The sequence below is a fragment of the Anomaloglossus baeobatrachus genome, unplaced genomic scaffold (assembly GCF_048569485.1).
Source record: "Anomaloglossus baeobatrachus isolate aAnoBae1 unplaced genomic scaffold, aAnoBae1.hap1 Scaffold_130, whole genome shotgun sequence".
Classification (NCBI taxonomy): Eukaryota; Metazoa; Chordata; class Amphibia; order Anura; family Aromobatidae; genus Anomaloglossus; species Anomaloglossus baeobatrachus.
The window spans coordinates 267,148-290,260 of record NW_027441900.1 but is presented as its reverse complement, the minus strand read 5'-3'; the positions used below and the strand labels follow the sequence as shown (position 1 = coordinate 290,260).

At 42.9% G+C, this 23,113-nt stretch overlaps 1 protein-coding gene across 1 annotated transcript; it reads right to left on the bottom strand.

Moving 5' to 3' along the window:
• Window positions 1–6,869: 6,869 nt before the first annotated feature.
• LOC142260547 (gastrula zinc finger protein XlCGF66.1-like) lies at window positions 6,870–13,416 on the bottom strand. Its single transcript, XM_075331983.1, has 7 exons — window positions 13,372–13,416; window positions 9,279–9,428; window positions 8,970–9,149; window positions 8,765–8,888; window positions 8,584–8,681; window positions 7,778–7,868; window positions 6,870–6,892 (listed from the first exon to the last, which is right to left on the bottom strand). The coding sequence occupies exons 2-7, from the start codon at window positions 9,354–9,356 to the stop codon at window positions 6,870–6,872; spliced, it is 594 nt and encodes a 197-aa protein (XP_075188098.1). The 5' UTR covers window positions 9,357–9,428; window positions 13,372–13,416.
• Between the last annotated feature and the right edge of the window lie 9,697 nt (window positions 13,417–23,113).

The window sequence follows — 23,113 nt, the reverse complement described above, 5'->3', positions numbered from 1 at the left end:
AGACCCTGGAGATCACGATTCAAGCCCTTAAAAAGATGGCTTATCTCCCACTTGGCATGATCAAACATGTCAGATGGGAGATAAATCTCCTCCCTCGGTCACCTGATGTGGTAAAAGTGCCCCTCCTGGTCTCCGTTGTTGTGCCGCCTCTTTCGGCCATCTTTGTGCTCCTTCTTCTCTAGTTGTGGTGCATGACGGGTCCGACGTCATCCACACTCGCCGGCATTTAAGTCCGGAGCAGGATCGGCAAGTGTGTATGACGTAGACGCGTCATGCACACAGGCTTCAGAAGAAGGATGAAGATGGCCGAAACAGGCGGTGCCGACACCGGACAACAGAGACGCCCATTAGGCCCCCCGCGCAACCATTAGGTAAGTATTATAAAGTGTTTTTTATGTTTTCAAAGCGGCCTGGGCTCTTATATACAGCATGTTAGAATGCTGTATATAAGAGCCCGGTGGTGGTGGCCTCAGCTTATAGGGCAAAAAAGTGGTGACAGGTTCCCTCTAATTAATTATTTATTTATTTTTTGGCTAAAACAAGGCTAAACACCCTTTAGTGCCACATGAAAGTCACTAAAGGGTGCCAGCTTAGAATATGCTACAATATGGGACATTATATATGTGTTCGACATCTATCCATCCATCCATCCATCCATTCATTACTAGCTTTTTAGGCCCATGTGCCCATGATCAGGGTTTGCAGCGTTTTGGATGCAGAGTGTTTTCGTAACAAGTAACAATTTTGTGGTAAAAGTGGATTTTTTTTATTTTTACGGATCAACGTTATAAAATTCTGTGAAGCACCCAGGGTTTCAAAGTGTTCACCAACCATCTAGATCATATTCTCTCTGCTGCTTGTGCTAATATCTGGTATGTTTGATCAGCCACCCTACTTCCCATGAACTGATCTTCCTTCTCTCTGCTTCTTGTAGCAATTTAATATGCTTCTAACTGACCCCTCCATCACCCTCTCCCCACTTTCTTTATGACCCCCTCGTTATCTCTGGCTATGGTATCCCCACATCTGTGCTCAGTTTTGATGTGAGTGATCTAGATAAGTGACGACCCCTCCCCTTCCTCTGAAGTCTGCATGAGATTTTAATCTGCATTAATACAAGTCTGCACCATATAAGTATGATGCAATGAATTGGACCAGAAATGGACCGGAAGGAACCTGTAGGTAACTGGATACAGAGACTCTGCAAACAATGTTTGTGTTTCTCTTCACTTTCACCCTTATAACACTTCATATTTTTCCTTACGCCTCTGATCCCTAAACCCAGTAATGACCTGGTCATCTCTCCCTCCATCCTCCCCACCCACCTCATCTCCTCAGATCTTTTCCTCCACATTACACCCTGTGTCACCAGACACACACGACTACCTCATGGCCTCCTCATGGCCTCTCCTGCTCCCACCTACTAACACTCTCTCTGCTTCTCCTCACTGCTGGAGATATCTCTCCTAATCCTGGTCCTCCTCAGCACATCCCCATTGTCACTTTGAACCCTCATCCACGATCTATGACAAATTTTCACAACCGTTCTAACCTCATACCCATTCACCCGAGCCCCGCTGCCCCAGTCCCTCTAACAGGAGCTCTGTGGAACGCTCGCTCTGTCTGCAACAAACTTTCATACATCCATGATCTTTTCATCACTAATAAACTTTCCTTCCTCGGCATCACAGAAACCTGGCTCACCCCCTCTGACACAGCCTCTCCTGCTGCAATTTCTTATGGTGGTCTCTATCTGTCTCACCCCCACCCCAGTAAGAAGCATAATGGAGGAGTTGGATTGCTCCTGTCTGACAAATGCTCCTTTACATTAATTCCACTACCACCCTCTGTTACTCTCCCCTCTTTTGAGGTGCACTCTGTCTGCATCTACTCCCCTTACAACCTCCAACTGGCTGTCATTTATCGCCCTCCAGGGCCAGCTACCACCTTTTTGACCACTTCACCACCTGGCTACTACATTTCCTTTCCACCGACATCCCCACCGTCATCATGGGCGATTTCAACATTTCCATCGACACCTCTCACTCAGCTGTCTCAAAACTTCTAAGACTCACTTCCTCCTTCGGCCTCACCCAATGCTCCTCTGCAGCTACTCACAAAGATGGCCACACGCTGGACTTCATCTTCACTCGCCTTTGTTCCCCATCTAACCTCTCTAACTCACCACTCCCCCTGTCTGACCACAACCTACTCACATTCTCTTCCCTCTCTTCTCCAAATACACAACCCCCCTCCACAAACAGTCACACCCTCGCAGAAACATCAAACACCTTGATTTACACGCACTTTCTCAGTCCCTTCTCCCTCTCACAGACATTGCTTCCTTACACAACGCAGATGCTGCAGCCTCTTTATATAACACTACAATCTCTGCAGCTCTTGAATTCACACACACCAAAACTCGCACAATCAACAGGCAACCTTGGCACACGAGCCAGACTAAAGAACTGAGACGGGTTTCCAGATTTGCTGAGCGCAAATTGAAGACGTCTCATTCCACTGAGCACTTCATTGCATATAAAGAGTCCCTCACCACTTTCAAGTCTGGACTCACTGCTGCAAAACAAACCTACTTCTCATCCCTCATATCCTCTCTATCTCACAACCCTAAACAGCTATTCAACACTTTCAATTCTCTCCTCAGTCCCCCAGCACCACCTCCCTCTCCTCTCATCTCAGCTGAAGACTTTGCCTTTTTCTTCAAGCAGAAGATTGGCAACATCAGAGCAAGCTTTGGCCCACAATCCCTACAGCCCCTTATCATAGCTACTCAGCCCTCTTCCTCCAAATCCAGCTTCTCCCCCATGACAGAAGATCATCTTTCAACTCTATTCTCAAGATCACATCTAACCACCTCTGCATTTGACCTGCTCCCATCGCACCTCATTCCCAACATCACCACAGTCCTCATCCCAGCCCTAACCCATCTCTTCAACCTATCACTATCAACTGGTGTATTCCCTTCATGCTTTAAATATGCTTCGATCACACCCATCCTCAAAACTCCCTCTCTTGACCCATCCTCTGTGTTTAGCTACCGCCCCATATCCCTTCTCCCCTATGCCTCAAAATTACTGACACAGCATATCCATCTTGAACTGTCCTCATGCCTCTCCTCCTGCTCCCTCTTTGACCAGCTACAATCTGGCTTCTGACCGCATCACTGAAACTGCCCTAACTATCGTCACTAAGACATACTAACTGCCAAAGCCAAGCAACACTACTCTGTCCTCCTCCTCCTGGACCTGTCCTCTGCCTTCGACACTGTAGACCTCTCCCTCCTATTACAGATTCTCTTCTCTCTGGGCATCACAGACTTGGCCCTATCTTGGATCTCTTCATACCTAACCGACCGAACTTTCAGCGTCTCCCACTCTCACACCACCTCCTCATCCCACCCTCTATTCATTGGTGTCCCCCAAGGTTCTGTTCGTGGAACCCTGCTGTTCTCCATCTTCAACTTCGGCCTCGGCCTAGGACAGCTCATAGAGTCCCACGGCTTTCAGTATCATCTCTATGCTGAGGATACGCAGATCTACCTCTCTGAACCTGACATAACCGCCTTACTAACCAAAATCCCACAATGTCTGTCTGCTATTTCATCCTTCTTCTCTGCGCGATTCTGAAAGTTTAACATGGACAAAACAGAATTCATTGTCTTTCCTCCTCCTCATTCAACTCCTCCACCAAGCCTGTCCATCAAAGGTGATGGATGCTCACTCTCCCCGGTCTCACAGGCTCATTGCCTTGGAATAACCCTCGACTCTGCTCTATCCTTCAAGCCACACATCCAACCCCACTTCACCTCATGCCGACTACAACTCAAAAATATCTCCCGCATCCGTGATTTCCTTAACCAAGAATCAGCAAAAACATTTGTACATGCACTCATCATCTACTGCCTTAACTACTGCAACCTCCTGCTCTCTGGCCTCCCTTCCAACACTCTTTCCCCCCTCCAATCTATCCTGAACTCTGCGGCCCGATTAATCCACCTCTCCCCTCGCTATTCCTCAGCCTTGCCACTCTGCCAATCCCTTCACTGGCTTCCCATTGCCCAAAGACTCCAGTTCAAAACATTAACCATGACCTACAAAGCCATCCACAACCTGTCTCCTCCTTACATCTGTCACCTAGTCTCCCGGTACATATTTGCACGCAACCTCAGATCCTCACAAGATCTCCTTCTCTACTCCTCTCTTATCTCCTATTCCCACAATCGCATACAAGATTTCTCCCATGCCTTCCCCATACTCTGGAACACTCTACCCCAGCATATCAGACTCTCTCCTACCGTGAAAAGCTTCAAGAGGAACCTGAAGACCCATCTCTTCCGACAAGCCTACAACACACAATAACCCTCAGTCCAGTACGCCATTGTGCAACCAGCTCTGTCCTAACCTACTGTATCCTCACCCATCCCCTGTAGACTGTGTGAGCCCTTGCGGGCAGGGACCTCTCTCCTCCTGTGCCAGTCTGTTTTGTACTGTTAATGACTGTTGTACTAGTATTTGTGTGTACCCTTTTTCACTTGTAAGGCGCCATGGAATTAATGGCACTATAATAATAATAATAATAATAATAATAAAAAAAATCACTGACGGCTGCGGTCCCTGCACCAAGCGTGATCATCAAGGGGGGCACGGGCTTGCGGGCCGCCAGAAGCAGCCTGAGGAGCCGCATATTTGATGCCCTTGCTCTACAACATTAACTTCTTGCAAATTTCCAGAGACTTCCTGTGGAGTCAAAATACTCATTTAGGCTAATAAAGCAGAATATGGTAAATGCTATCTATTGACTATATGTTGCGGTATCACTATTTGTTTTAAGACCCTCAGGGTAATATTGTGGTACAATCTTAGCCAGAAAAATCAATTGAAATACTATGTCCCAAGAATGACAAAAGTATTTTAGAAGTGATACCTTTAAAGGTATCACTCCTAAAATACCTTTGTCATTCTTGGGACATAGTATTTCAATTGATTTTAAGAGCCTCCAAATACAATGTTTCATTACTTCTAATTCTTTCACATTTTTGGTAAATTTCAGGATTTTTTTGTTTAACCCCTTAACGACCGCGGGCCGTAAAATTACGTCCTAAATGACATAATCTTACTGCCCGCGGTCCTCCGGCGGCAGCATGCCGCGATCGGCACACATCTCAGCTGATTTTCACAGCTGAGATGTGTGCCTGCTAGGCACGAGCAGAATCGTTATCTGCTCGTGCCGATTAACCCCTTATATGGCGCTGTCAATACATGACAGCGCCATTATAAGCGCGATTGCGGTAAGCATTTACTTACTGCCCGAAACCGGAAGTCACGTGACGCGATCACGTGACTCCCGATAGTTGTCATGGTAGCACAGGGTCATGTGATGACTCCTGTACTACACATGACTTGGTTTCACTTTCGCTGTGCCCGGGGCACAGCAAAAGAGAAAGAGAGCGTATCTGCTGTTTACAGCCTTCCAGCTGTGATCAGCAGATACTGCAGAGCGATCGGAATGCTGATCGCAATAGCCCCCTAGGGGGACTAGTAAAATAAAAAAAAAAAGTTAAAAAATAAGTTTTAAAAAATTAAAAAAAAACAAAAAAACCTAAAAGTTCAAATCACCCCCCATTCGCCCCATTGAAAATTAAAGGGTTAAAAAAATAAAAAATATACACACATTTGGTATCGCCGCGTTCAGAAACGCCCGATCTATCAAAATATAAAATCAATTAATCTGATCAGTAAACGGCGTAGCGGCAAAAAAATTCCAAACGCCAAAACGACGTTTTTTTGTCGCCACAACTTTTGCGCAAAATGCAATAAGAGGCGATCAAAACGTAGCATCTGCGCAAAAATGGTACCGTTAAAAACGTCAGCTCGAGACGCAAAAAATAAGCCGTCATTGAGCCTAAGATCCCGAAAAATGAGAACGCTACGGGTCACGGAATATGGCGTAAAACGTGCGCCACTTTTTTCGGACAAACTTCCGATTTTTTTTTAACCCCTTATATAAAAGTAAACCTATACATGTTTGGTGTCTACGAACTCGCACTGACCTGAGGCATCACACCCACACATCAGTTTTACCATATAGTGAACACAGTGAATAAAATATCTCAAAAACCATAGTGCTATCGCACTATTTTTGCAATTTTTCAGCATTTGGAATTTTTTTGCCATTTTCTAGTACCCAATATGGTAAAACTGATGGTTTCATTTAAAAGTACAGCTCGTTCCGCAAAAAATGAGCCCTCACATGACCATATTGACTGAAAAATAAAAAAGTTACGTCTCTCAGAAAAAGAATGGCGAAAAAAAAAAACGGAAAGCGAAAAATCGGCCGGTCGTGAAAGGGTTAAATAAATGGAAAACAAGTCAACCTCACATTACAGCTAAGATAAGGCAGAATATGCCACAGAAAAAAATCTCAGAAACACTGGGATCAGATTAATCATTACAAAGGTGTTATCATGTAAAGTGACAGATGGCAGATTGGAGAAAGGGGGACTGGAGAGGAGCAGAAAACTGGCTGCAGTGGAAAGCCATGAAATAAGAGCGGCTTTGGTACTAACTACTATAGAGAAAACTGTGACTATAGACAATAACACATCTACTAAAATGACCGCCCTCCACCCGACAGCCTTCACCGTCAGTGATTTAGTAACTAGAGGGGACACATCTGGAGTAATTACAGTATGTGGCTCGGGGGCTCTCGGCAATCCAAACTATTGTAGGGGCCAATATCTTCTGTCAGATGAGTTTCTTGAAAAAATATTGGACATTTACTTTCTGCCTCTCGGACTCCACAATGGACGGCTCCAGTACAAGTTCTTATATAATGGACATTTGTAGAATTCAGAGAAAATATCTTTCAGGCTCTTGAAGATAAAAATATGAGAACTTTATGTGTTAATTATTACCATGTGTTAATGTTATGTTATGTGTTATTACTTTCCTTTTTTCTCCAATTACATTTTGGTAATAATGTGGGTGGGCTGCCCGGCCTCCATGTACCCACTGTGGGATAATCCTAACCTCCCTCATATGTTACAGTTACCCTGTGCCCAACTTTGGATATAAACGCCCCTATCAGCACATTCATCAGAAGGGAGAGAAGGAAGATCCATCAATAAGATGCCGAGATTCTAGGAAGATGGAGTCATTGCTCTCAGTGGAGAAACAATAAGAATCTTGTAGTTATGATACTTATTAATGGAGAACAAAAATATAATAAATGATGTTACAAAGCAAGCTTTCCAGATACTGAGGTCTCTTCATCAACTACAAGATTATTATTTTGTTTCTCCCACTGAGAGCAATCAATCTTTATTCACCTGGAGAACACGGCACCAAACTAAGAATCTAGGACGTCACCAGCCTCATTACCCTCCGCTTTCTCTTAGGGGTCCACCATACTGATAAGATTCTTCTTCCCATGATTTTCTAAGTTGTCTGCACATTCTATGTACGCTGTCATTTGGCTTTGCAGATTAGAGAATTGGGCAGCTAAGGGTCAAAATCTTCTAATTTCAGAGGATAGGATGGATCCTACCTGTGACATCCGGCTGATACAGATCTCACTCCAACAGAAGGGCGTCCAATGCCCAAAATAATGGGTACAGTTTTGGGTGGAGGAGCATGTGGTGGTCTAGCAGAAGAATGGTGGCCATTTGATATGGCCGGACTACAGCCCTGATAAAGCAGCCACAGCCGGTGACTGAGAAGAATCTGTGACTTCTCTGCATTTAGTGGTCACTACTCACCTGGGCGGTTATCTGTAGGAATCTCCTCTTTACTCCGCTCATCACCCCTCACATATGTCTCTGTAGTATTAATATGGGTCAGATCTTCCCCCTGAAACAAATATTGTAAAAGTCACAGACAGATGGAGAAGTCCCATCTATGATCAGCTCTAATCCTGCCATCTCCACCGCTCTCATTACACAAGTATGTGCAATACAGGGTAATATTGTGGTACCGTGTTAGTATTTCAGTTGATTTTTCTGGCTATGTCCCAAGAATGACAAAAGTATTTTAGGAGTGATACCTTTATAGGCTAACCAGAAAAATTATATAAGCAAGCTTTCAGAGCACAAAGGCTCCTTCTTCAGGCAAATTACAAATGAATTACTGAGACTAAACACAACATTTAAATGAATGTTACAACAGGACATGGGAAAGATGATGCCTCCTAAAGATAAGCCAAGGAAATCAAATCATTTCTAAGAAAAAACTTAATTTGATTTCCTTGGCTTATCTTTAGGAGGCATCATCTTTCCCATGTCCTGTTGTAACATTCATTTAAATGTTGTGTTTAGTCTCAGTAATTCATTTGTAATTTGCCTGAAGAAGGAGCCTCTGTGCTCTGAAAGCTGCTAATATAATTTTTCTGGTTAGCCTATAAAGGTATCACTCCTAAAATACTTTTGTCATTCTTGGGACATAGTATTTCAATTGATTACACAAGTATAACACCTATAATACTGGAGGATAAAACAAGACTGAGCACAAGACCTTCACAGCGTCTACACATCATAGGGGGATTTCATGGCACCTTCTCTCCATCTACCTGATGATCCTGAGGAACATCGGGGTCTTCTTGTTTACAGTCCTGCGGGAGAAGAGGACGGGGACATCTCTCTGGTGTTGTCCTCTTACTGGATAGAGCTGGAGGAGACACATACAGGGACTGAATTCATTCCTTACATACAGATAATTATAGGCCGTGTGTATTTAGTCCTGTCTATTACCTGGTGATGTGAGGGGCTGGGGAACCTCCATCATGGCGTCCTTGTACAGATCTTTGTGTCCTTCTAAATACTCCCACTCCTCCATGGAGAAATAGACGGTGACGTCCTGACACCTTATAGGAACCTGACACATACAATGATACCGTCACCCCCGATCCCTTCATAGCGTTACTGTATAATGTCCCAGCATTCCCAGCAGTGTCACCTCTCCAGTCAGCAGCTCAATCATCTTGTAGGTGAGTTCTAGGATCTTCTGGTCATTGATGTCCTCATGTATTGGGGGGTGAGGTGGAGGCCCCGTGATTGGACTCAGGGGTCTTCCCCATCCCTCAGACACAGGGGCCTGACAGCGCTCACTAGAGGTCTTCTTCACTACTGTGTAATCCTGGTTATGGAGAGACACAGTAATAAATCTCACTCCAGACATTTCCAGAGTCCTCACCTCTCCAGTTCTGTCCATCTGTTATTCCCATAGATAAGAATGATGTAATGTGACGTCATCAGAATCTCTCACCTCTCCAGTAAGCCGGAAGAGGATCTCTAGGGTGAGGTGTAATATCCTCTCCGCCATCTTGTCCCTGTCCATATCCATCCTTCACGGGGCAATCAGGAGAATTCTCTTCTATAGAAGATCTCCACTGAGAGGATCCGATATTGTAGGGACCTGAATGGGGAGAAGATGACGATGTAACATCATAAAGAATCCGCTGTAATAATACAATTACTGGAGAGAATAAGGGGAAACATAATGAGAACATTCTGGGGGAACATTATATTTTGTGGGGGCAGAAAGGGGCCGAGGACTGAGGGCAGAAAGGGGTCGAGGACTGAGGGCAGAAAGGGCCGAGGACTGAGGGCAGAAAGGGGCCGAGGACTGAGGGCAGAAAGGGCTGAGGACTGAGGGCAGAAAGGGCTGAGGACTGAGGGCAGAAAGGGGCCGATGACTGAGGGCAGAATGGGGCCGAGGACTGAGGGCAGAAAGGGGCCGAGGACTGAGGGCAGAAAGGGCTGAGGACTGAGGGCAGAAAGGGGCCGATGACTGAGGGCAGAATGGGGCCGAGGACTGAGGGCAGAAAGGGGCCGAGGACTGAGGGCAGAAAGGGCTGAGGACTGAGGGCAGAAAGGGGCCGAGGACTGAGCGCAGAAAGGGGCCGAGGACCGAGGGCAGAAAGGGGCCGAGGACTGAGGGCAGAAAGGGGCCGAGGACTGAGGGCAGAATGGGGCCGAGGACTGAGGGCAGAAAGGGCTGAGGACTGAGGGCAGACGGGTTTCCTCACTTCCGGCCTCTCATAGTTGGGGCATTTGTATTTATCAGAGGAAAAGGAACAAAAACCTCACGATTCATAGAAATCAGCGAGAGAATAAGACCAAGAAAGTGTCAGAGCTGAAGGGGTTAATGCCGCCTGCCCCAGTAATGGGGAATCTCCACACACCTCCACCTGCAGAGCCGCACACTAGATATATAATACCCTGCACCTACCTCCACCTGCAGAGCCGCACACTAGATATATAATACCCTGCACCTGCCTCCACCTGCAGAGCCGCACACTAGATATATAATAACCTGCACCTACCTCCACCTGCAGAGCCGCACACTAGATATATAATACCCTGCACCTACCTCCACCTGCAGAGCCGCACACTAGATATATAATACCCTGCACCTACCTCCTCCTGCAGAGCCGCACACTAGATATATAATAACCTGCATCTACCTCCACCTGCAGAGCCGCACACTAGATATATAATACCCTGCACCTACCTCCACCTGCAGAGCCGCACACTAGATATATAATACCCTGCACCTACCTCCACCTGCAGAGCCGCACACTAGATATATAATACCCTGCACCTACCTCCTCCTGCAGAGCCGCACACTAGATATATAATACCCTGCACCTACCTCCACCTGCAGAGCCGCACACAGATATATAATACCCTGCACCTACCTCCACCTGCAGAGCCGCACACTAGATATATAATACCCTGCACCTACCTCCACCTGCAGAGCCGCACACTAGATATATAATACCCTGCACCTACCTCCACCTGCAGAGCCGCACACTAGATATATAATACCCTGCACCTACCTCCACCTGCAGAGCCGCACACTAGATATATAATACCCTGCACCTACCTCCACCTGCAGAGCCGCACACTAGATATATAATACCCTGCACCTACCTCCACCTGCAGAGCCGCACACTAGATATATAATACCCTGCACCTACCTCCACCTGCAGAGCCGCACACTAGATATATAATACCCTGCACCTACCTCCACCTGCAGAGCCGCACACTAGATATATAATACCCTGCACCTACCTCCTCCTGCAGAGCCGCACACTAGATATATAATACCCTGCACCTACCTCCACCTGCAGAGCCGCACACTAGATATATAATACCCTGCACCTACCTCCACCTGCAGAGCCGCACACTAGATATATAATACCCTGCACCTACCTCCACCTGCAGAGCCGCACACTAGATATATAATACCCTGCACCTACCTCCACCTGCAGAGCCGCACACTAGATATATAATACCCTGCACCTACCTCCACCTGCAGAGCCGCACACTAGATATATAATACCCTGCACCTACCTCCGACCTGCCAGAGCCCGCACACCTAGATATACTAATCACCCCTGCACCTACCCTCCACCCTGCAGAGCCCGCAACACCAAACTCCCGCCCACACTAGATATATAATACCCTGCACCTACCTCCACCTGCAGAGCCGCACACTAGATATATAATACCCTGCACCTACCTCCACCTGCAGAGCCGCACACTAGATATATAATACCCTGCACCTACCTCCACCTGCAGAGCCGCACACTAGATATATAATACCCTGCACCTACCTCCACCTGCAGAGCCGCACACTAGATATATAATACCCTGCACCTACCTCCACCTGCAGAGCCGCACACTAGATATATAATACCCTGCACCTACCTCCACCTGCAGAGCCGCACACTAGATATATAATACCCTGCACCTACCTCCACCTGCAGAGCCGCACACTAGATATATAATACCCTGCACCTACCTCCACCTGCAGAGCCGCACACTAGATATATAATACCCTGCACCTACCTCCACCTGCAGAGCCGCACACTAGATATATAATACCCTGCACCTACCTCTACCTGCAGAGCCGCACACTAGATATATAATACCCTGCACCTACCTCCTCCTGCAGAGCCGCACACTAGATATATAATACCCTGCACCTATCTCCACCTGCAGAGCCGCACACTAGATATATAATACCCTGCACCTACCTCCACCTGCAGAGCCGCACACTAGATATAATACCCTGCACCTACCTCCTCCTGCAGAGCCGCACACTAGATATATAATACCCTGCACCTACCTCCACCTGCAGAGCCGCACACTAGATATATAATACCCTGCACCTACCTCCTCCTGCAGAGCCGCACACTAGATATATAATACCCTGCACCTACCTCCTCCTGCAGAGCCGCACACTAGATATATAATACCCTGCACCTACCTCCACCTGCAGAGCCGCACACTAGATATATAATACCCTGCACCTACCTCCACCTGCAGAGCCGCACACTAGATATATAATACCCTGCACCTACCTCCTCCTGCAGAGCCGCACACTAGATATATAATACCCTGCACCTACCTCCACCTGCAGAGCCGCACACTAGATATATAATACCCTGCACCTACCTCCACCTGCAGAGCCGCACACTAGATATATAATAACCTGCACCTACCTCCTCCTGCAGAGCCGCACACTAGATATATAATACCCTGCACCTACCTCCACCTGCAGAGCCGCACACTAGATATATAATAACCTGCACCTACCTCCTCCTGCAGAGCCGCACACTAGATATATAATACCCTGCACCTACCTCCACCTGCAGAGCCGCACACTAGATATATAATAACCTGCACCTACCTCCCCCTGCAGAGCCGCACACTAGATATATAATACCCTGCACCTACCTCCACCTGCAGAGCCGCACACTAGATATATAATACCCTGCACCTACCTCCACCTGCAGAGCCGCACACTAGATATATAATAACCTGCACCTACCTCCACCTGCAGAGCCGCACACTAGATATATAATAACCTGCACCTACCTCCACCTGCAGAGCCGCACACTAGATATATAATACCCTGCACCTACCTCCTCCTGCAGAGCCGCACACTAGATATATAATACCCTGCACCTACCTCCACCTGCAGAGCCGCACACTAGATATATAATACCCTGCACCTACCTCCACCTGCAGAGCCGCACACTAGATATATAATACCCTGCACCTACCTCCACCTGCAGAGCCGCACACTAGATATATAATACCCTGCACCTACCTCCACCTGCAGAGCCGCACACTAGATATATAATACCCTGCACCTACCTCCACCTGCAGAGCCGCACACTAGATATATAATACCCTGCACCTACCTCCACCTGCAGAGCCGCACACTAGATATATAATACCCTGCACCTACCTCCACCTGCAGAGCCGCACACTAGATATATAATACCCTGCACCTACCTCCACCTGCAGAGCCGCACACTAGATATATAATACCCTGCACCTACCTCCACCTGCAGAGCCGCACACTAGATATATGGCTGCTCTGCTCTGTGCTTACAGGACCTGTGATGATGTCACATGGAGGGGATGAGTCAGGGGTCACATGATCAGCTCCTCAGTGTAGTCCAATATTGGCTTTCAAACAGTGAGGTGCGGTGTCAGTGGACGGTTTTAGTAAACCATTGTTGCGTATGTATGTGACCCCTGTTGCGTATGTATGTGACCCCTGTTGCGTATGTATGTGACCCCTGTTGTGTATGTATGTGACCCCTGTTGCGTATGTATGTGACCCCTTCACACTCTTATTTCAATCTTTGCTAAATTGAATTCTTTATTGATAAGTTGAGGTGAGGAGAAGATTTCTTGAACAACTTTAAAATAAAGATGTTTTGATCTGATCGGTCTTGATCACAAGTCACTGAATATGTGTGTATGACATATATGGAGCAGAGCCGCATGTGTACGATGTGTACGGAACAGTGCCATGTGTGTACGACGTCTACGTAGCAGAGCTGTGTATGTATGATGTCTATGTAGCGGAGTCGTGGGTGCACAATGTGTATGTAGCGTTTACCCTCTTTTACCAGTTTATTAATCCCCAAAACACCCGTGCAGGTCCAACATAATTCACACAAGGTCCCACAACGATTCAAGCTCTGCTACATGTAAAGTCACAGTGAGCGATTATGGCACATGACTACCTGCTATGAGGCTCAGACAGAGACTGAGCAGCGATCAGTGGTGACGTCAATTAGGTCAGTTGCGACCACAGGTGGAGGTTCCTATAGTCCTCCACTTGTGACCGCAGGTAACTTGACCTCAGGTGACTTCAGTGACCTCACCGGAGTTCATTCCCCGCTCATCACACGACTCACTCTGTGCCTGATCATCACAGTGTACGTAGGAAATACAGTGGATAAAAGCGCAGAACAGGGTCTTACCAGGTACGGTAACAGATAAGCCAAGGTAATTTAAACCTAGAACTGCTTTTTATGAATCCAGTAATTTGCATGATTTCACGACAAATTTCATTACCACATACAGTAATGACAATGTTTTTATTAGAAACGTTTTGGAAAAACATTGGAACATGTTATTAAATGATACTATTTTAAAGGATGTTATGCCTACTCATCCGGGAATCAGTTTTAGAAGGGCCACTACCCTGAGAAATATTGTAGCCCCCAGCAGGTTGAGAAGTTCCAGCCAATCTAGGATAGTTAGGGGGTCAAGGCCGATGCTTCCTTCTGTGTGTCCTCTCTAGTGGTCTTCCCTCCACCCCAGCTTCTGAACGGGTCATCGGTGGTTGCTGCACTCCTTGCGAACCATGGGATTCCCCTTATTCCTAAGAACCTGGGTTGAATCTCCACCTCCAGACCATGGGCCCCTTTCTATTCTGTCATTTTTTCCTGACGTCTCTTCCTGATGCCTTCTCGACCCCCTTCCTGGGTGCTGACCTGGTGCTCACTGAATTCTGTGTGAGATGGCTCCTAACTTCCCTTGAAGGTGCCCCGCCTCCTGGCTTGCTGAACCAGTGGGCAGGAGGTCCCATACCTCATGATGGCCACCCCCGGCACCTACCCTTGCCCAGTCCCAGTGAAAGAGCTCCCATGTCATGTGTTGGATGTCTTATGGTGGTTTACCGGTGATGACCTCCGCCATATCCAAGATGAATACTGCACCCTAGATGAGGTGCAGTACCCTGTGGCGCCTGAAGCTACAAGGTACAATGAACTCTGTGTTGCAAGCAGGCTCATATTGATACTTTGCAAAAAACTGTTTATTCTGTAAGTCAATCCAACATCCAACATAAGAGGAAATTCTTCTGCTCTTCCTCTGTTCGGAAGATTTTCTGATAAAGGGCCCTCTCAGATGCCAGTCTTATTTTATTGTATACCTGATAGAATGCGAGTGTAATAAACAATATGTGGGCACGACCTCTCAAACACTCCATGCGAGTGTAATAAACAGTATGTGGGCAGGACCTCTTAAACACTCCATGCGAGTGTAATAAACAGTATGTGGGTAGGACCTCTCAGACACTCCACAACAGACTTCATTCCCACAGGCGGAATATTAAAACTGTTTTTTTACTACACAGTCTCTCTAGGCATTGTACGATAGTTCATAATCAAAATATGGCTTTAATGGTGACCCCCTCGATCAGATCCCTCTTAATACCCCTAATAGAGTGGAGGTATTAAGTACAAAAGAAACATTCTGGATATACAAATTAAACACTTTGAAGCCTATAGGTTTTAATGAGGTGACATATTTGTTTTATCAATATTATTTTACTGATCTATTTTTACTCAATTTAATAGATTTCTTGGTTTTATATTATTTATTTATATTATATTAATTTTAATTTATCTTAATTCAGGTCTCGACTTTTAAATATGTTTCATTTTAATAATGTTTATATTTATACATTTATATAACTATAAACTGTATATGATTGATGTTAATGATTCATGTTTCTAATTGAGGGATGGGGTGCGTGATTATGGGGTCCTGTGTGTGGTTATTCCGGCACTGTCCTTCGCACTGTAGTCATGCGGGAGGGCTTCTCGTTTGAAGCTTGTGAACTTTCCGTAATCTGTGCAGACGCAGTGAGGTAATTCCCACGGTCTGAAGTCTTTTAACCCCCACACATGCGCGGTGTGGTTCTCTCCCACGGACCTGAACTCCTGTTACCCCTCACGCATGCGCACTCCAGCTTTGCTCTGGCACTCGCTTTCTGAACCTTCACAGCTAGAATCACTATACTAAGGAATACAAATATATGGTGCACATCAACACTCCCCACCAATTACTAATATTATATAATTCCATTAAAATTCATTATTTCCACATTCCTTTTTGTTTTTAAAACTGAAGAAATGTTCATTAATTACACTTCTCCATGGATTTTTCTTCATTGCTTCCTGAGCAGCTTCATTTGTATTTGCACAACATGAAAACCCGTAGGCGGACCGCCACCTCCATGGCATGTAACTGGGTCTGTTTAGGGCTCTTATACAAAAAGAAATTTTTTAAATGTTCACCCATATTGCTTTTTTTGCTTATATTAACTCCTTCTAGTATGTTAACCTCATATGTACGATTGCCGCACACGATCTCTGCACACACACTGTATATTATGTCTGCTCTACTATCTGAAACCTCCCAACACTTCTTACCCATAAGGACTTTCCTGCTCGTGGTCTCTGAACATTCGCACTGGATATCAATTTTTGCACAACCCGTCATTATACACACGCCGCAATTTTTTATTTTTCTTCCTTTTTTTCCTTTTTCCTTTGATAAATAATACACGATTGTGAGAATCAAAGTTTTTGATTGTTTTTATTTATTTTTTTCTATCTCTGCAATATCATCATCAATTTATTTTTTCAGCACAACCCCCCCATTTTTTAACACAAAATATACCATAACCTTTCTTATCTTTGCATTGTTTCTCATGATCCCCTATATAGGGCTGTGGATAGAGCCTCCAGCCGGTGTATTACTACGATCCCCAGTAAGTCCCACAGTTCTAGACTCTCAGCATTCTGTTATATTTCCAAGAAATATTTTTGCATTATTACTTTTCTGTTTTTCCTTTTTGTTTTGTAATTTCTATATTGTTGTGATATTTGTTACTTCCAGGACTTTTAAAGTCATCATTTAATACATTATGCTTTAAATCTTGTTGCCGTTATTTGATAAGTCTATTGTCCCTCCAGTATTTGAAATACAGCGGACGATCCTCTAATGTATCTGTATGTGTATATATATATATAGGTTCTTTCCTCTGTAGTAGACTGTTGATTTTTCCTTGATGTCCTGATGAAGGAGACTGAGTTCTCTGAAACTTGTCGACCTGAATAAAAGCATAAAGAGATTAAATAATCAACATCTGATTTTCTGGTGATAGCGCGGCATACACCCGATCTCTCCCCCGTTACATCTGAATTCGAAATCCAGGGCTGCGGCTGCCGCCATCTTTCATGTGCGTTTAGGAGTTGTGACTGGTACAACCCTAATAGGTGACTGAAATTACCTTGGCTTATCTGTACCTTACCTGGTAAGACCCTGTCCTGTGCTTCTATCCACAGTATTTCCTACGTACACTGTGATGGTCAGGCACAGACTGAGTGAGCCACGTGATGAGCGGTAAATGAACTCAGGTGAGGTCACTAAAGACACCTGAGGTCAAGTTGCCTGCGGTCACAGGTGGTGGACCGTGGGAACCTCCAGCTGTGGCCACAGCTAACCTGAGTGACGTCACCACTGATCACTGCTCAGTCTCTGCCTGAACCTCACAGCGGACAGTCATGTGCCATGATCACACACTGTAACTACATGTAGCAGAGCTTGAATGATTATGGGACATCGTGTGGATTATGTCAAACCTGCACGGGTGTTTTGGGGACTAATAAAGTGGTAAAAGAGGGTCTCCACTACATACACATCATGCACACACGGCTCCACTACATATACGTCATACACACACGGCTCCATTACATACACAGCTACACTACGTGAACATCGTACACACGGCACTGTTCCGTACACATCGTACAAATGCGGCTCCGCTACATATAAGTTATACACACATTTTCAGTGACTTGTGATCAAGATCGATCAGGTCCAAACGTTTTTCTTCTAAAGTCGCTCAACAAATCTTCTCCTCACCTGAACTTATCAATAAAGAATTCAATTTAGCAAAGATTGAAATAAGAGTGTGAAGGGGTCACATACATACGCAACAGGGGTCACATACATACGCAACAGTGGATTACTATAACTGTCCACTGGGACATACTAAAAAGAATGATGAAAAGGAATAAATAAAAAGAATGAAGATAATAACTTATTAGGTGTATATTATGTAGATGTATAAAAGGTTTCTTGGGCAAGTTAGACATGGAATGAGCATTATAGGTGTGGAATGATCAGGAAATATCTGTAGATAATAGGAGAATGAATGCATATGGCATATAACCAGGTGTATATTATGTTACCTGAGCATTATAGGTGTGGAATGATCAGGAAATATATGTAGATAATAGGAAAATGAATGCATATGGCATATAACCAGGTGTATATTATGTTACCTGAGCATTATAGGTGTGGAATGATTATGAAATATCTGTAGATAATAGGAGAATGAATGCATATGGCATATAACCAGGTGTATATTATGTTACCTGAGCATTATAGGTGTGGAATGATTATGAAATATCTGTAGATAATAGGAGAATGAATGCATATGGCATATAACCAGGTGTATATTATGTTACCTGAGCATTATAGGTGTGGAATGATTATGAAATATCTGTAGATAATAGGAGAATGAATGCATATGGCATATAGCCAGGTGTATATTATGTTACCTGAGCATTATAGGTGTGGAATGATTATGAAATATCTGTAGATAATAGGAGAATGAATGCATATGGCATATAACCAGGTGTATATTATGTTACCTGAGCATTATAGGTGTGGAATGATTATGAAATATCTGTAGATAATAGGAGAATGAATGCATATGGCATATAACCAGGTGTATATTATGTTACCTGAGCATTATAGGTGTGGAATGATCATGAAATATCTGTAGATAATAGGAGAATGAATGCATATGGCATATAACCAGGTGTATATTATGTTACCTGAGCATTATAGGTGTGGAATGATCATGAAATATCTGTAGATAATAGGAGAATGAACACATATGGCATATAACCAGGTGTATATTATGTTACCTGAGCATTATAGGTGTGGAATGATTATGAAATATCTGTAGATAATAGGAGAATGAAGGCATATGCCATATAACCAGGTGTATATTATGTTACCTGAGCATTATAGGTGTGGAATGAACATGAAATATCTGTAGATAATAGGAGAATGAATGCATATGGCATATAACCAGGGGTATATTATGTTACCTGAGCATTATAGGTGTGGAATGATTATGAAATATCTGTAGATAATAGGAGAATGAATGCATATGGCATATAACCAGGTGTATATTATGTTACCTGAGCATTATAGGTGTGGAATGATCATGAAATATCTGTAGATAATAGGAGAATGAACACATATGGCATATAACCAGGTGTATATTATGTTACCTGAGCATTATAGGTGTGGAATGATTATGAAATATCTGTAGATAATAGGAGAATGAAGGCATATGCCATATAACCAGGGGTATATTATGTTACCTGAGCATTATAGGTGTGAAATGATTATGAAATATCTGTAGATAATAGGAGAATGAATGCATATGGCATATAACCAGGTGTATATTATGTTACCTGAGCATTATAGGTGTGGAATGATTATGAAATATATGTAGATAATAGGAGAATGAATGCATATGGCATATAACCAGGTGTATATTATGTTACCTGAGCATTATAGGTGTGGAATGATCATGAAATATCTGTAGATAATAGGAGAATGAACACATATGGCATATAACCAGGTGTATATTATGTTACCTGAGCATTATAGGTGTGGAATGATTATGAAATATCTGTAGATAATAGGAGAATGAAGGCATATGCCATATAACCAGGGGTATATTATGTTACCTGAGCATTATAGGTGTGAAATGATTATGAAATATCTGTAGATAATAGGAGAATGAATGCATATGGCATATAACCAGGTGTATATTATGTTACCTGAGCATTATAGGTGTGGAATGATTATGAAATATATGTAGATAATAGGAGAATGAATGCATATGGCATATAACCAGGGGTATATTATGTTTCCTGAGCATTATAGGTGTGGAATGATTATGAAATATCTGTAGATAATAGGAAAATGAATGCATATCGCATATAACCAGGGGTATATTATGTTACCTGAGCATTATAGGTGTGGAATGATTATGAAATATCTGTAGATAATAGGAGAATGAGCGCATATGGCATATAACCAGGTGTATATTATGTTACCTGAGCATTATAGGTGTGGAATGAACATAAAATATCTGTAGATAATAGGAGAATGAACACATATGCCATATAGCCAGGTGTATATTATGTTACCTGAGCATTATAGGTATGGAATGATTATGAAATATCTGTAGATAATAGGAGAATGAATGCATATGGCATATAACCAGGTGTATATTATGTTACCTGAGCATTATAGGTGTGGAATAATCATGAAATATCTGTAGATAATAAGAGAATGAATGCATATGCCATATAACCAGGTGTATATTATGTTACCTGAGCATTATAGGTGTGGAATGATCATGAAATATCTGTAGATAATAGGAGAATGAATGCATATGGCATATAACCAGGTGTATATTATGTTACCTGAGCATTATAGGTGTGGAATGATCATGAAATATCTGTAGATAATAGGAAAATGAACACATATGGCATATAGCCAGGTGTATATTATGTTACCTGAGCATTATAGGTGTGGAATGATTATGAAATATCTGTAGATAATAGGAAAATGAACACATATGGCATATAGCCAGGTGTATATTATGTTACCTGAGCATTATAGGTGTGGAATGATCATGAAATATCTGTAGATAATAGGAGAATGAATGCATATGCCATATAACCAGGTGTATATTATGTTACCTGAGCATTATAGGTGTGGAATGATTATGAAATATCTGTAGATAATAGGAGAATGAATGCATATGGCATATAACCAGGTATATATTATGTTACCTGAGCATTATAGGTGTGGAATGATCATGAAATATCTGTAGATAATAGGAGAATGAATGCATATGGCATATAACCAGGTGTATATTATGTTACCTGAGCATTATAGGTGTGGAATGATTATGAAATATCTGTAGATAATAGGAGAATGATCGCATATGGCATATAACCAGGTGTATATTATGTTACCTGAGCATTATAGGTGTGGAATGAACATAAAATATCTGTAGATAATAGGAGAATGAACACATATGCCATATAGCCAGGTGTATATTATGTTACCTGAGCATTATAGGTATGGAATGATTATGAAATATCTGTAGATAATAGGAAAATGAATGCATCTGGCATATAACCAGGTGTATATTATGTTACCTGAGCATTATAGGTGTGGAATGATCATGAAATATCTGTAGATAATAGGAGAATGAACGCATATGCCATATAACCAGGTGTATATTATGTTACCTGAGCATTATAGGTGTGGAATGATCATGAAATATCTGTAGATAATAGGAGAATGAATGCATATGGCATATAACCAGGTGTATATTATGTTACCTGAGCATTATAGGTGTGGAATGATTATGAAATATCTGTAGATAATAGGAGAATGAATGCATATGGCATATAACCAGGTATATATTATGTTACCTGAGCATTATAGGTGTGGAATGATTATGAAATATCTGTAGATAATAGGAGAATGAAGGCATATGCCATATAACCAGGGGTATATTATGTTACCTGAGCATTATAGGTGTGGAATGATTATGAAATATCTGTAGATAATAGGAGAATGAATGCATATGGCATATAACCAGGTGTATATTATGTTACCTGAGCATTATAGGTGTGGAATGATCATGAAATATCTGTAGATAATAGGAGAATGAATGCATATGGCATATAACCAGGGGTATATTATGTTACCTGAGCATTATAGGTGTGGAATGATTATGAAATATCTGTAGATAATAGGAGAATGAATGCATATGGCATATAACCAGGTGTATATTATGTTACCTGAGCATTATAGGTGTGGAATGATAATGAAATATCTGTAGATAATAGGAGAATGAATGCATATGGCATATAACCAGGTGTATATTATGTTACCTGAGCATTATAGGTGTGGAATGATTATGAAATATCTGTAGATAATAAGAGAATGAATGCATATGGCATATAACCAGGTGTATATTACGTTACCTGAGCATTATAGGTGTGGAATGATTATGAAATATCTGTAGATAATAAGAGAATGAATGCATATGCCATATAACCAGGTGTATATTATGTTACCTGAGCATTATAGGTGTGGAATGATCATGAAATATCTGTAGATAATAGGAGAATGAATGCATATGGCATATAACCAGGTGTATATTATGTTACCTGAGCATTATAGGTGTGGAATGATCATGAAATATCTGTAGATAATAGGAGAATGAATGCATGTGGCATATAACCAGGTGAATATTATGTTACCTGAGCATTATAGGTGTGGAATGATTATGAAATATCTGTAGATAATAGGAAAATGAACACATATGGCATATAACCAGGTGTATATTATGTTACCTGAGCATTATAGGTGTGGAATGATCATGAAATATCTGTAGATAATAGGAGAATGAATGCATATGGCATATAACCAGGTATATATTATGTTACCTGAGCATTATAGGTGTGGAGTGATCATGAAATATCTGTAGATAATAGGAGAATGAATGCATATGGCATATAACCAGGTGTATATTATGTTACCTGAGCATTATAGGTGTGGAGTGATCATGAAATATCTGTAGATAATAGGAGAATGAATGCATATGCCATATAACCAGGTGTATATTATGTTACCTGAGCATTATAGGTGTGGAATGATCATGAAATATCTGTAGATAATAGGAGAATGAATGCATATGGCATATAACCAGGTGTATATTATGTTACCTGAGCATTATAGGTGTGGAATGATTATGAAATATCTGTAGATAATAGGAAAATGAATGCATATGTCATATAACCAGGTGTATATTAT